The sequence below is a fragment of the Canis lupus genome, chromosome 14, assembly GCF_011100685.1.
Source record: "Canis lupus familiaris isolate Mischka breed German Shepherd chromosome 14, alternate assembly UU_Cfam_GSD_1.0, whole genome shotgun sequence".
NCBI lineage: Eukaryota > Metazoa > Chordata > Mammalia > Carnivora > Canidae > Canis > Canis lupus.
Genome location: NC_049235.1, coordinates 53,849,264 through 53,864,598, shown reverse-complemented (window position 1 = coordinate 53,864,598; position 15,335 = coordinate 53,849,264). Strand labels below are relative to the sequence as shown.

Below are 15,335 nucleotides of genomic sequence, written 5' to 3'. Positions count from 1 at the left end.
ATATTTAGGGTAGTGTAACCATAATCCTGAAGAAGTAACTGTGACCAATGCAGAATGGCACAAGAGATTCTTTTAAAGTCTTTATGATGGGAAGAAATCACTTTTTGTTTCTAGGACCTCCTCTTCCCCTTCCTTACAGTCAGTTGCTGTCCTAGGACCCTACATATGTCTTATTCCTTACTATTTTCCCCTAATTCCCTAAACAGGCTAATAAATCATACATTTAAAATCAGTGCAGTATTTCACTTGGAAAATTCTGCTTGCAAGAATGGACACATACTAAAATTTAGTATGTCTGACTTGTATCATCATAAAGGTACAAAAATAAATTAAAAATTGCAGTACCAAGCAAAAGGTAAGAAACTTAATCTGACATACCGGGATATTTTTTTCTTCAAGGAAGTTTTATAGTAAATAACACTGAGAACTTTGGAAAACATAAGATCTCAGTTCAATTTTATAATGCAGCCCTAAAAGAAATGAAATGAACTTTTTAAAATTTGGGGTTCAGAAAAAGAAAGGAATGCTTCGTATGAGATTTAACTGGATATTGCCCCTTTCTTTGCATTCAGAATATAATTTCACAGATGATATATTTTTCTTAATGTGATTTTCAGACTACATCTAATGGAAAATGCCTGGTTAGGATTAAGAGACATAGTACAGATGTTAAACTACATTTGCATGCAATTATTTCTAAAACAAATGCCAGGGTACAGAGTCTATTGAAATGGCTTTCAGGATGGCTGGCACAATGTATTAAACCAGCTTCCAATTTCTGAGTAAGTCTATCTTCTGAATATTTCAAATCAAGACACCGAGCACAGAATAAACCTTAGAATTTTCACGTTGGCCCATTGTCCAAGAATGGATGGACATAGGGTTAGAACCCAAGGATTCAGTGTAGGAATTTAACATTTTTTAAAGCAAAAGCCTTTATTGCTTAATGTTAAAAAAGCCTGTATTTTGTGTATTAATTTTCCTGCCTGGAAAAAAAATTACTATAAAATAAATTAAGCTAATGATTTAATATGTGGAATAAAACAGATAGTAATAAATTAGATGTGCTGTGGAGCCCTCAACTTGTTTTGGGGCTTTTTCTTCAGAAACAATAAAAAGTATCCATAAAGTTATTAAGTTTTTTTGCTAGTAGAAATCTCACTTTAGCCGATGGTCTTGTAGTGATGCGCTTTTAAACATCAAACTAGAAATAAGACACTCTTGGAATAAAAATACTTCTGAAAGGCATCTGTCACCAACCTTATCAGGTATATCAAAAGGAGTGAGTGGCAAGACTAAAAGGAAGCACCCATCGCTTTGCTTCTGTAGGGCATCGTGCCTTCACAGAGGCACTGACCCTACATGTCCTTGGAGTTTGTGGACTGGGCAGGACCTTTAATTACCTCTCAGTGATCTTTTCCATGAGGATATATTTTTGGGTTTGGACTTGATTCCATGAATGAAGTATGCAGAGCAACTGCTATATCTATTATGTATCAAAACAAAACACTGAATCATACTTTGATTTGTCCAAATTCAGAAAGTACCAGCATCTCCTTTGCTGTGCGCTTTATTCCTCGGTGGGGAGGAATTCAAATCATGTCACCCTAGGAATTTACGAGGGAACTGGAAGTTGTGGCAGTTCCTTTTCTGATCCCTGCGGGGCAAGCAGCAGCAGCCCTTGGATCAGCTACTTTTTATCCGCTGTTGGTCTCAGCGGCAGCTGCTTTTCTTGCCAATAATGATAAATGATAGGCTCTTTAATGAGGAATAGAGACAGCAAGCCGCACACGCAGAAGCTTATCTTGTTGGCATCTCTGATTATAATTTGCTCCCTATCAACCTCTTCCCCCTCCTGACGGTGAAGTAGAGAGGAAACCTGAAGAGGATCAATTATTTAAAAATAGTACTCTTTCCAACAGAAACTCTCTTACCATTAGACATAGAAAACTCTCATAATGCCAAGAAAAATGCCAGTGAGGTCCAGCACTGCTTCTTACTTTTTTTTTTCATATCAAAAGATTATTCCATACATTGTTGGGTAAAAACTTCATCAAGTCCCACTGCCTTCTCAACAGTGCCTCCCAACAGGTGGAGATGATGAAGTAGAACAGAGAAAGGAATATCGCAATTCAGAGTCACTCCAGTAGAACCTTCTAATGGCAGTGCTGATGGAGACTCCTCCACGGAGGGGGCTCCATGCATGCCCCCATCCCTTTCCTTGAGAACCACAGCTTTAGCTCACCTGCAAGTCAACCTAGATTCTATACAATGAAGACAATCAAGAAAAAGCAGTATTCTCATGTAGTATCTTGCGATCCCTGTTATTTTAACTTGTTCTCCCAAAATGAAAAATTTGAGAGGTATTTTGGACAGACATAAAAAGGCACATGCTATCAGTGATTAATACCACGGTAAAAAGCACAGGAGTTGGAATCAGATTGACTTGAACTCATGTTGCAGCTCAAACGACCAGCTCTGTGACCTTAGATAACGTAATTTAACCTTTCCAAGCCTGTTTCCTGTTCTGAAATAAGACAGGATAAATAAATACATTACCAGGTACATCAATGAGCACTGAATACAGTCTAGCCAAGTGAAATAAAATCCTTAATGCTTTAGGATCTCTTTTTTGTTAAAGAAAAGGAGGCATTAAAAAAGAATGGGATGTAAGAAATGTGACTTCTCTAACATCTCCGGTTAATGCCTCAGCTTTCCTTTTCATTGGCCTGGTCACCCATTTCGATATGATCACCCACAACACCTGTCACTAACGGGCTGAAGAGGCCAGCTGGGGACTAAGATAAAATCCTTTTTTGGGCAGAGGAGTCTGTGTCATGACATTCAGCAAATACAAAATCCTCACACAGATCCATGAGTGCCCTAGTAGTAAGAGGCTGTGCTGTATTCACAAAACATGGTTTAAAATATCAAAATGAATGTTTGGCCCTTAAAAAAGTCAAAATACAATCGAAGGTAACTAGATTCCATGAGGTAAAATTATTAAAATAGACATAAAGCAATTTCTCCAAAGTATATGTTTTTGAGAGTTTAGACCCATCAAGATGGACAGCTGAGAGGAGTTCTGAATGAGAAAAGATGGAAGAAACAAAAAAAAAAAAAAGGGAAGAAAGAAAAGATGGAAGAGGAGCAAAAGCTATCACAGTAATCATTCTGCATAACAGAAAGGAAATAGTAGCCCAGTGCCACGGTTAACTCAAACTTTCAGAAAACCACCATGACTATGCATGTACTAAAAACAATATAGAATTGCCATTTTTAAAGGTATGAAACAGTTTGCCAAGAAAGATATTGTCAAATTTTAGAACTGTATTACTGTCTATTAGAAATTATTCATTTCTAAGCCAGGGCCAAGTTTCATTATCCAATAGCTGCTCTCAAGAATGAAGCTAATTTACATTTAAAATAGGAATACAGTCTACTCTTTAAAAGCACAATGGTAAACACACCAATTTGACAATTACATTAATATGAGTATTTGCATAATCTGTCTTCCACACCTGTTCTTAATTTGAAGCAGCTGCAGGACAAATCACATCACACTAATCTCAACGGGTATGTGTGTGTTCCAAACAGTAATGCACGCATCTTATTTTTCAAAGATCTCTTATTTTTTAAATGTTTCCTGACTTTTAAACAACTGGCGAAAGTTTTGTAGACGCCATCGTATTTATTTGGTTAATATTAATTAGTGGAATAGCATAAAACCAAATAATACTATCCCTTACATTTTGGCCTCCTCTGTTTTGACACATGATCGTACTGATTTTTTTTTTGGAGTATTTTTTTTTTTAAATAACATGTAACATGTATTTTATTTACACCAAAAACGATTAAAAGGAACAAGAAAAATTATCTAGAAAACTTCAGTAAGAAATATAACCAGAGAACCAATAACACATACATTAATGGGAGAGTGAAGCCATACCTACAAATCATCTGGAAATGTATTTGCAACACAGATAATTGTGGCATCTTTTGCAACATCTTTTCTAAACTGGGTTCCATTTATGTTTTGACAAACCTATATCAGAATTACAAGCAGAGATTTACTTTCATCTTTTAAAGGATCCACTTTGGATTTGTGTGCATTCAAACACATCCTCAGTGCCATCAAAAAGGAAGTCAGGGGATCCCTGGGTGGCGCAGCGGTTTGGCGCCTGCCTTTGGCCCAGCGCGCGATCCTGGAGACCCGGGATCGAATCCCACATCAGGCTCCCGGTGCATGGAGCCTGCTTCTCCCTCTGCCTATGTCTCTGCCTCTCTCTCTCTCTGTGACTATCATAAATAAAAAAAATAAAAAAAAAGGAAGTCAGTTTATTATTGCTACATATTCTTGTACTTCATGTATTTAAATCATTCAGTTAGATTCTAGCGGATAGAATATGAGACACCACGTAATCTGTCAACAAATCTGTCTCTCTTTAATCTTCTGTTATGAATGGGAAACGAAATTAGAGCTTTCTAAAGATGTTACTTATTTCCTGCAAACTGAATGAGAGCATGCACAGTAATGAACTCGAGCAACGAAGATGATCTGTTTGTTTGCATGCTGTTGACTTCCACAGAGGTAAACACCGAATGGCTGAATTCTTAGCTCAGTACTTCATTCAGAATCCTAATTTTACAAGTGCTTTCGTTAGAGTAGAAGACAAAAATACCTAAGACATGCAAGGGAGCTTGCATTTCTATGACATATTTTATGCTCATTAGTTAGCAATTCTTACCCTAAGAGAAATCGAGATTCAGAAGAATTAAGTGACTCACTCAAGTTCTCAAAACCTGTATCATCATCATTATGGTCTGGGTATTTTGACCCCAGAATATTTTTTCCTATAACTCAGAGCTGTTATTCAAATGAATAATAATCAGGAGGATAGATAAACAGGAGAGGCTTTTTTTTTTCTAACAATGTTTCTTTTTTCTTTCACGTCACAGTATCTGAACTATTTCAACTCATGGCTTCAAATGTACTAGAAACCACTGTTTCAAAAGTGATTATAATAAGAGAAAAGAACTATTTTCTATTTAGATAAATATAGTGCAAGTTTTTTTTTATTTTTTATTTTTTTACCGAGAACCAAGACTGGTTACTCTAGGAGTAGAAAAATAATTTTTATTACTATATAATTTAGGCAATAAAACCAAGTTATAGTGATTGTGAGAAAAGCAATTTTCACAGCTGTGACCTCTATATAATTATATTTCTAAATATTCCTTATTTTATTTTTCTTCATTAAAAACCTTACATATATAATTGAGCACACAGAAAAGTACTCTAAACAGATAAGCTGGCATGTCATGGGGTACGTGGAACATAATGGAATGAAAACTATATTTGTATGTAATGAATATGCACATTGTATAATATTCTAACAACAAATTTCACTTTTTCTCTGAGTATCAGAATATTTTAACCTCAATAAATGAGTTGTAAATTTCTAAATTTTAAAATAATCTTGTTTCTTTTTGTTTTTGCTAGCAAGATAAAAACTAGCTCATTATCAAAGTTAAAAGCTTTTGACACATAACACATAAAGGAGGCTAATTTTTTTGTAAATGTAAGCCACAGAAAAGGTATTTTCTTTTGCTAAAAATAGAGCATTAGGATAAGAAACTTCAGAGCTAGAGATGGAGTCAAATCTTCTCAGTTGACAGAAAATGAGGTTACACAATTAAACTGCCTTTTCCAAGGTCACACAGGTACTGAGAGGTGGAGTCGATCCTTGAATCCAAAGCCTCTCCTGACTCCACAGAAACTGGCCTCTTACTTTATCACAAAGCCTCAGCTGAACACTGACGGGTCATCTACAACATCTTCATGCTTTTCTAGGTCATAAACTAAGCTATACTCCAATGGATGAATATACAAATAAATCTTACATTGAAAAAGATCTATAAAATAAAAAGCCATGTTCATTTCTAGACTGGCCTATGGTGCCACACAGACACACACAAAAATGCAGGTAAACACATACATACATGTGTTAACAGGATCACTGGGAGGTTGGAGTTCAGGTGAAGTTCAATTCTTTATACTCTTCTGAACTGCCTGAATTATTTTTGCAAGCACATATTGATTTAATAATCATCCAAAATTAAGCTACTTGTATATTGAAAACAGAATCTAGAAAAGTTGTTATATTTTTCATACAAGTTAACTCTTAAAAACCTTTACTATCATGAAGAGTCAGCACTTGAGTACTCTGATTTTTCTTATTAAAACAGAATTTAAGGGGGAACCTCAGTGGGTCAGTTGGTTAAGCACCTGCCATCAGCTTGGGTCATCATCTCAAGGTCCTGGGATCAAGCCTGGCATCGTGCTCCATGCTCAGCAGGGAGTCTGCTTGTCCCTCTCTCTCTACCCCTCACCCTCACTCATGTCCTTTCTCTCTCTCACTCCTTTCTCTTTCTAAAATCAATTTTTAAAAATCCTAAAAATAATAAAACAGAATGTATACTCTTGCCTTAGTCTCAGCAATGCAGAAAAATAAAAACCTACTACCCATAGCATAGTAGTTTCTTTTTAATGTGAAGAAATTATTAAAATACTTTTCTCTCCTTTTTCTTCTGCTTGTTAATCTAGGTAAACCCCCTTTGTGATCGGCTCTTCCATTTTCCCTTTAATCATCTCTATCACATTACTTGTTATCCTTAGACTTGTTTTCATACTTCAACACCTCCCTTAGATTCTGTAACTCAGTCCTAAACAGATTTTAAAGAACCATAAACAAAGCCTCAGGAGGCACAAAAATGGAGAAAACTGTATTTTGCTTAGTCTATAAGTGATGGCTGATTCACTAAACACCTAGAGAAAAGAAAAATCCAATTTATTCCATAGAATGCTCTAAAAAGCCATAACTGTCAAGCAGGGTGCTTCTTTTTTTTTCAAACACCTTAAACCACTGAGTTTTGTTTAAAATGGCTTAGAAGAATGGTTATTATCCTGAATTTTTATCTAGCCAGATTGCCAACACCCCGAGGATAAGAACATTTTTGAATCCCCTATGGTACCTGGTGTCTGCCTAGCAAAGTGTCTAACACACGGAGGGCATTTAGTCACATTTCTTTGATGGATTGATTGACTGAGGATGTAAATTCTAATACATGGAAATACTGTAAACCACTTTTGAAATCTTACTGCTGTTTTCTTTTAAGCTTGCGGTTTTTCCACGGGAGCATGATAATCATTTGTTTCATATGAAATTCTACAGAGTAAGATTTTCAATTTATTTCTGCATTACTCCTGAACTCTCTTTTTATTAAGTAAGTATCTATTTAAATATAGGAGGAAATAAAAAGGTGGTGGGTGGGGAGAAAACATAGTAGCCAACCTCTGCTTTAGTTTAGCTGTGCTGGAAATTATTGAATGGGAATGCCAAATAAAATAACTACATCAAAATTGCTTAGGTAATCATTTCTAATTTGGTTTAAGAAATATTTCTCACTTTCAATTATTCTGAGAACAGATGTTTCTTTTAAAGCCATTTGTATTGGCATGACATTGTGAATCAGTGCTATTTTGGCCCCTCAGTGATGGCAAACTATATATCGTAACATCGAGTAATCCATTTATCAGTGCCTCATCAGAAACCTGAGTTTTAATGCTCACTGCTTCAACAAGTTCTTGTATCCTCAAAGACTCAGGAATCACTAATCAGAAAGTAGCTGAGTCTTTTTATTTTATTATTTTTTTTTTACACTCTATGTATCTCTGTATTTCATTAGATGGACTTCAATACTCTAGTATTTATCAAAGGGGTTGCAAAATGGGGCCTGAAGGCCAGAGCAGTGGAGAAAGAGAAGAAAGAAAAAGAAAATAGATAAATGAAATAAAGAAAGAAGGGAGGAAAGAGTGAGAAAAGGAGACAAAGAAAGAAATGGATATCTTCTACAGAAGGAAAATGAGCTCTCAAGTATTGTTTATTTCTAACCCTTCCTTCTTCCTTGCACCTTGTCTACCATATGCCTCTCTGCACTAGGAAGGTTTAGGGTTTGAGCTTCCAGGCTGTGATATGCAAAATAACTGTTGCAATTAAGTATTAGAAATGAAATGAAAATAAACCCTGTAGAGAAAGAGCAAGATAAAAAAATAGGTAGGCAAATCCTTAAAAAAAAAATCACAATTTTACTAGAGAATAAAAATAATACAGTTATTTGGCTTATTTTCTTTGCTCTCTGTATGTCTCTAAAGGAAAGTTCATTATACTATTTCCTTTGTTTGAAAGATACAACCCCAGTTGCACTAATTCCATAAACTATGGATTTTAAGAGGAAGATGGACTAAATTCCTATTAATTTCAACCTGGATAATTACTACAAAGGACCTATTAGAGAAGGTAAGATTATTAAAAATCATTATGCATTTACAGAATCTCAGATCCAAAACAATGATTAATTCTTTTCTTAAGATTTTATTTATTTATTCATGAGAGACAGAGAGGCAGAGACCCAGGCAGAGGGAGAACCAGATTCCCTGCAGGGAGCCTGATGCAGGACTCTATCCCAGGACCCCAGGATCACCACCCAGGCCAAAGGCAGATGCTCAACCACTGAGCCACCCAGGTGCTTCCATATGATTAACTCTTATTCTTATGGTGCCCTGGATGAAGGGATGACAAACACTCAGCAGAATAATCCCCATTGGTTGGGCAGAGTCACATACAGCACAAGGACCTCTCATTCTTACTCCACCAGAATGGTCAGCCTTCAACTAGTCAGGCAGCTGGAGACAGAATGGGAAAACTCTGCCTGAACCCACACTGAGGATTCCTGAAAAAATGATTCAGTCATTTCCAAGTTTTTATTTTTATTTATTTGTGTGTGTGTTTTTTTTTTTTTTTTTTTTTTTTTTTTTTTTTTTTTTTAGAGGGAGTGGGGAGGGCGTCGAGGGAGAGGGAGAGAGAGAGAATCTTGAGCAGGCTCCACGCCCAGAGCAGGGCCTGATGGGAGGCTGATCTCATAACTCTGGGATCATGACCTGAGCCTAAATCAGGAGTCAGATGCTTAACCGACTGAGCCGCTCACCTGGGCACCCCATTCATTTCCAATGTAAAGCATGGTTGAAAAAGGTGACCTTGTAATCAGATGGAACTTATATTAAACCCTGGGTCCTTGGGAAAGTTACCGAGCCTTTCCGGCTCTGTGATTCCTGACAGGTAAAATGGGAATAGCACTAACCAGTTCTGGGTTTAGGTGGAAACAAAATAACCAATCAGGGGGAAAGTACCTGAAACACAGAACATGGCAGGAACGCATACAAGTCAGTGGATCTGGAGGTAAAGAAAACAAGGTTTCCTTAGAACTTCTAGATGTCCCATAAAATACCTTTTTATCCTAGTGTGGTTGTTTATTAGTACAGATAATTGCAGGAAATATAGAAAAGGTATGGAATTTGTCTTCTAGCTTCACTGTAGCTGGAAGGAAAGTTAGGACTTTTATGAGCTTTCCAACAATACCACAACCTAATATATAACAGCCAAATGAAAAATTTTCTCCTGACCTTATTTAAAATTTAGCTTCTATGACTGCTTTTTAAAATTTTTTTTATCACCCTTCAAAATACACTGGCTTCTCTACTTGCAAAATAGGCATATGCTTTATTTAAACTTCCCAGTATTTGTCCTACTGCCCATGCATGTTGCACCAAGATGCTTAACCAGCCCTGACAAGTATCAGTAGCAACTTCCTGGAGGGCAAGCATCACTCTGCTTAGTTGACTTAGCATTGTGCTTTACCTAGTACTGAATATCTACTGAATCTTTAATATTTCAGTTATCACTGAAAATATTAAAACTTACAGTGAAGCCCTATAACCCACTGTCCTTTGGTCATGTTAATACATAGGTTTGTGTCTTTCTACATTTTCCTAGAAGAAAAACAACAACAAAACTTCTTGTCACCACAGTATCTCAAGTCATAAAATCTCTTTTCACGTATCCCTTAGGCCACATGAGTTGGTACTAACATCTGTGGTAAATTGTGGGTGGCAGGCAGTATTAGGTACTTACTATAGAATTAATCCTCTCCTTTTTCTCTATGAAAAGGACCCGAACTTTGTCTAGTGTAAAAATACCCCGTTAAATGTAATCAGTTTTCCAAATTTAGCTTAAGCAATGCATGTTCATATGCTGCTGTTCAGGCCAATGAGAAGGAAGTAGAAGCTACTGTGTAGGGTTTCTTGGAACACTTGTTCCTACAGGGGGACTGATGCAGCAGGCCCACACTTATTTGTATTTTGTCATCCCCTTGTTCTACCTGGAACATGGACATTATGCCTGGAGAAGGGGCAGCCGTCTTATGACTGTGAACACAAAGGCCACGCAGGGGCAGAGCAGGTGAAAAGAAACTCTGGTCTTTTGTGTCACCAGCCTGATCTGGACTGCATGTCTAAGAAGTTCATGTTTCATAAGAAAAATAAATCTGTATTTCTAAATAGAGCAGCTGATAAACTCCATAGAAACTTAGTATTTTAGTGGAAATACTCAAAATGCACATGATTAAAGCAACAGATATATACTCAACTTATAAAAGTTATAAATCATACAGAAAGTATAGTTCCTTGACGACATTTGAAAGATCCTCACATGTCATTTGTAATCCTGTACCTTTCCAAATAAAGTTTTTTTTTTAAGATTTTATTTATTTATTTATGAGAGACACAGAGAGAGGCAGAGACACAGGCAGGGGGGAAGCAGACTCCTCACAGGGAGCCTGATATGGGACTCGATCCCTGGACCGGGGATCACGCCCTGAGCCAAGGGCAGACGCTCAACCACTGAGCCACCCAGGCATCCCCCAAATAAAGTTTTGTTAAGCAGACTTATTTCCGGTTCCCTAGTAAAAGTATCATTGATATCTAGTACAGAATAATGAGGCAGTAAATCTTATTCAAAAGAAACAGACTAAATAGGGGGAAAAGAGCTGATTGTAAGCAAAATACTAAGTGTATACAAAATTAATAAACCAGAAGATAAAATCAGGAAAGAAAGTATTTAAGATAAAAGGAGAAAGAATTCGTTGTTATTGTTAAATAAATACATTACACGTTATCAACACAGGAAAAGGAATCAGCCGAAGTATTATTCATGAACAGACTGCCTAACTAGAGCAAAGACAAGATATATTAGCAACGTGAGAGAGGGGTGGGTAATGTGACCTGAATCATGCAACTAATCTAATCACATAACTGAATCTTTATAACTAATATATGTGGGATAACAAAATAGAAGTATGATCTGGGTTCTGGAAATATACATAGAGAAGGGATTATTTCCCTCTGAAGAGTCAGAGAAGACTTGAGGGAATAGGGCCTTAAAGTTTGTATAGAGAGTTTGGCAACTAGATAACAGGGGGTGGGTGGGAATGACCTTCTAAATTAGATGGTGAAATGGCACAAAAGTGAGTCGGTGTCAAAGTTCTTTCAATTTTAAAAAATTTCTTAAAAGATTGATTGATTGACTTGAGAGACAGAGCCACATAGAGGGAGAAGGAGAGGGAGAAGCAGACTCCCCACTAAGCAAGGGGGCAGTTGTGGGGCTCAATCCCAGGACCCTGGGATCATGACCTGAGCTGAAGGCAGATGCTTAACCAACTGAGCCACACAGGTGCCCCTCAGCCCCTCAAAGTTCTTTTAGTTCATGGTACCCTGGAAAGTGCCTAGTATATGAGAAACAACCTGTAAACATTTGTGAATGAATGAATAAATAAATCCATGGCACACTTAGTAAGCAGTAAGGAGTAAGTCATGGTTGTAATGTATCAGGTATATGCTGATGTACAGCCTTTTGTGCCACGGTGAGAGGTTGAAGAAAAGGGCAATTTTCACAGTAGGGCAAAGGAATATGGCCCATTCAGATTAGAAGGGTTTATACCTGGAGATTATAAACACAATCAAGCAAAGTTGATGAAAACTTCAACTGGATAAGGGTAGGGAAGGATAAATAGCTTCAGTTGCAAACAACTTAATCTGGGTTGAAATGTCCCAGTGTGTAACTGAAAAAACATACCTGGAACCTCAGAGGAAGGAGGAACTTGATTATAGACTAGCCCTGGTCAATGGACACCACAGGTTTACACAAAATGTACTGTGTGCCAGACACTGGAAATGTGAAGACGAATAAGACAGTCCAGGCCTTCAAGGAACATAGAGTAATTACGATTCAGTGTGATACATACAAGAATGGGAGTAGGAACACGACATAGAAGTAATGTATAGAAAGGAATAATTAATTCTACACGGTGTATGTGTGGCAGGAGGAGGTATCAAAAGAGACTTCACAGAGTGGCTGACAATGGGAATGTTAAAGCTACCCAGAAGTTTTCTAGATGAAGGTGGAGAAGCGCCTATTGAGAAAAGAAAGGCAGGGTCAGCTTTGTGGAGATGCAAAGCAAAGTTAGAGAAATTGCTGCTCATATAATATGTAAAAAGTACGTGGTGAACCATGAGATCAGCATCCCGGGGCCATTGCAGCAGCCAGCTATCTTTGAAGCCAATGAGCCTTTTCCTTAAGGTCTCTAACATGGAAAGGGAGGCCAATTAGGCAAGGTTGGTCTGTACTGAGGACTTCAGAAAGCAGATATTATTTTTATTGTTTTAGATTTTTAAAATTTGTTTTGAGAGTGAGTGCCCAAATGAGCAGGAGAGGGGCAGAGAGAGAGACAGAATTTCAGGCTGAATCCACGCTGAACGTGGAGCCCAACGTGGGCTTGCTATCACAATCCTGAGATTGTGGCCCTAGACAAAGTCAAGAGTTGGAAGCTTAACCAACTGAGCTACCCAGGTGCCCTCCAGATATTATTATTTTTTAAATCAAAGATAAGAAGAGATTGAGTTCATCAGTGATGATGATTTTACTGACTGACAGTACTGATGAGAACCAACTGAAAGTCAAAAGTAAAATTCTGACGATATTGTTGGAAATGATCCTGGAAAAATTAGAGACATCTCAAGAAACCTAATCAGGGGCTTTTAATTAGCTCTGATTTAAAGATACATACACACAAACACACATAAAAAAAGCAAACAAAGAAAAAAAAAAACAGAACAGAGATTCAAAGAGTGCTAAATCTGGCAGGAGCATGAAGTATCAGTAGTCTAGCTTTTTCATTGTGTAGGTTGGAGAATAGATTCCCAGAGGGGAAAAATGACACCGTATATTAATAAGAGAAATCAGATTCAATACTTTTTTACTACAGGGACCCACTGTTGCAGAAGAGGAGTCCTGCATATTACTCTGCAGACCAGTTGTATTAGAATCTTCTGGATAGTGTAAAATATTTTCATTTTCCAAAATCCTATCCCCCCCAAAGTTTTAGCCAATGGTCTGGGGTGGACTCTAAATTCTCCACTTTTTAAAGGTTTTTATGCAATCTCTGGGATTTGAAAACCATTGGCCTAAATATACTCTTAAGACTATGTAGGAAAAAAAAAAGAGTATGTAGAAGACTAGTGATGGTTACTAAGGGAAATATATTCACCTGTAATAAAGAGAAAAACTGCAATGATACCCTAGTGTTTGAGAGACTGAATCTTTAATCATATTTTAATCACCAATTAATATGTTTTAAATGTCTATAACATGCCTGGTTTTATGGGAAGAGAAGACGAATATGAAAAGAATGAGTTTATTCTTTGCCTTTTTTTTAAGAGATCCTATTGAAGAATTTACTAGTTTTTCCGTGAGACAATAGATTTTCCTCACATCAGCACATTGTAATGTTGTGTGTTTCTTGGTTCATCACACGAGAACTTGTGGTAGCACTCACAGTGGAAGATATCAAGGTGGCAGCTTTTACAGCAGTGTGAGCGTTAGCATTAGAAGTGTAAGAATTTATATACTGTGCAAAGGAATTTTCTGTCTATTTTGTGCTATCAAAATGTTTACCCACTAGGTACCACCTGTTCTATGTCTATGCTGATAAAACTACAAAAATCGGCATGATTAAACAACAAAGCCTTTTAAAAAATCACCACCAAATACCTTTAGGTAAGCCGGATGTGATTCAACTATGAACTGAATGTAAACAGAGACTCTCTCATTTCAGGGATAAAATATTAAGCTCAGAATGCGTGGACCAAACAGTCAACCAGCCATGGTCATTAAAATAAAGCTTCTACTCATCTACTAAACTTCGAAGAGGTCTTTTCATTCCCAAGACACTGCCTTCCTCGATGCCTTTAAAAACCTTCCAGGCAACTTTTACTCTGAAAGAGTACACCAGGTCATTTATTAATGTCACTGAGATTTCAATTAACGAGAAGGAAATGTTAATATTTATATCGAGTGCCTTTTTAATTCTTCAAATAAAATATCAGCAAGTAAGGTGGGGAAACTTGTACACTCTGGATTCTTCCTCATTTAGCTATCACGCAAGATCTAGTAGAAAGTTCACAGATGTTGGGATTGGCTTGATTATTTTGAAATGGACAAGTTCTAAAGTTCCAGGCATTATACTTCTGTAATTTTTCAGGCCTTGGAACTGAATCAAGTGTGGTGGAGGGAGGCTGAGGGAGTCTTGAGATTGCGGACTTCTCACATACATACATTAACTGCTTGGCTGTTCTCTACCTGTTCTCATTGATACAGGACAACGTGTGATGTTTAAAAAAAAAAGTATCTTAAAAAAATGAGATTAGTCAAGAGGTCAATTTTATTGAAAGCTGAAAGCTGTTAACTCACACGACACGTGGCGGGTGATTATGGTAGCTAGATTCAGAATAAGAATAGCACTGGGAAGGAGGCCTGCATAGATCTCTCCATATTTTTGAACTGGGAATTTCTTGAGTTTGAGGGTTCATGAAGATCTCAGGATGCATACCTTGTGAATGTCAAGGGTCTACTATAATTAGTTCTCATGAGTGGTTTCTTCCTCATCTAATCACAGAACATAATTTTCATCTTAAAAAATCTACTATACTATAGCAATTTATTAATATTTATTAAGTGCCTTTGGGAAAAGTAACTTAGTGCCCAGCCATAATTTAACTTAAAATGTGTTAGATTCTTATAATGAGCTTATATGATTTTCATATTAAGGTAGGGTGACTTAGATATTTTTGAAAGAACAATTCATTATACTTCTGTTTGATCATTTCAAATGCTGTGCTTCCAAATTCAGTGTTATTTAAATAATCCTAATCAGCACAACCTACGATCTCCATGAAAAACTGGCCATTTTAAAAGAACTCTTCCAAGCAATTCTAGTTTGAATATTCACCTCTCAATGAGTTTTCTGGGAAATCAGACAAAAGGATTTAAGGAATGATGGCAACAATTCTCAGGGTGACTTTTAAAGAGCCATCTATAAACGTT

The 15,335-nt window shown here is 36.9% G+C and overlaps 1 protein-coding gene across 21 annotated transcripts in view; it reads right to left on the bottom strand.

Moving 5' to 3' along the window:
- FOXP2 (forkhead box P2) overlaps positions 1–15,335 on the bottom strand; it is a 555,335-nt gene that overhangs the window by 130,549 nt on the left and 409,451 nt on the right. For 2 of the 21 annotated variants that reach the window (XM_038557417.1, XM_038557418.1), the window contains exon 4: positions 9,251–9,293. The exons of the other annotated variants lie outside the window; for them this stretch is intronic. In XM_038557417.1, coding sequence (XP_038413345.1) covers positions 9,251–9,293 — 43 coding nt within the window. The remainder of the gene's footprint in view (positions 1–9,250; positions 9,294–15,335) is intronic. 21 annotated transcript variants of the gene reach the window in all.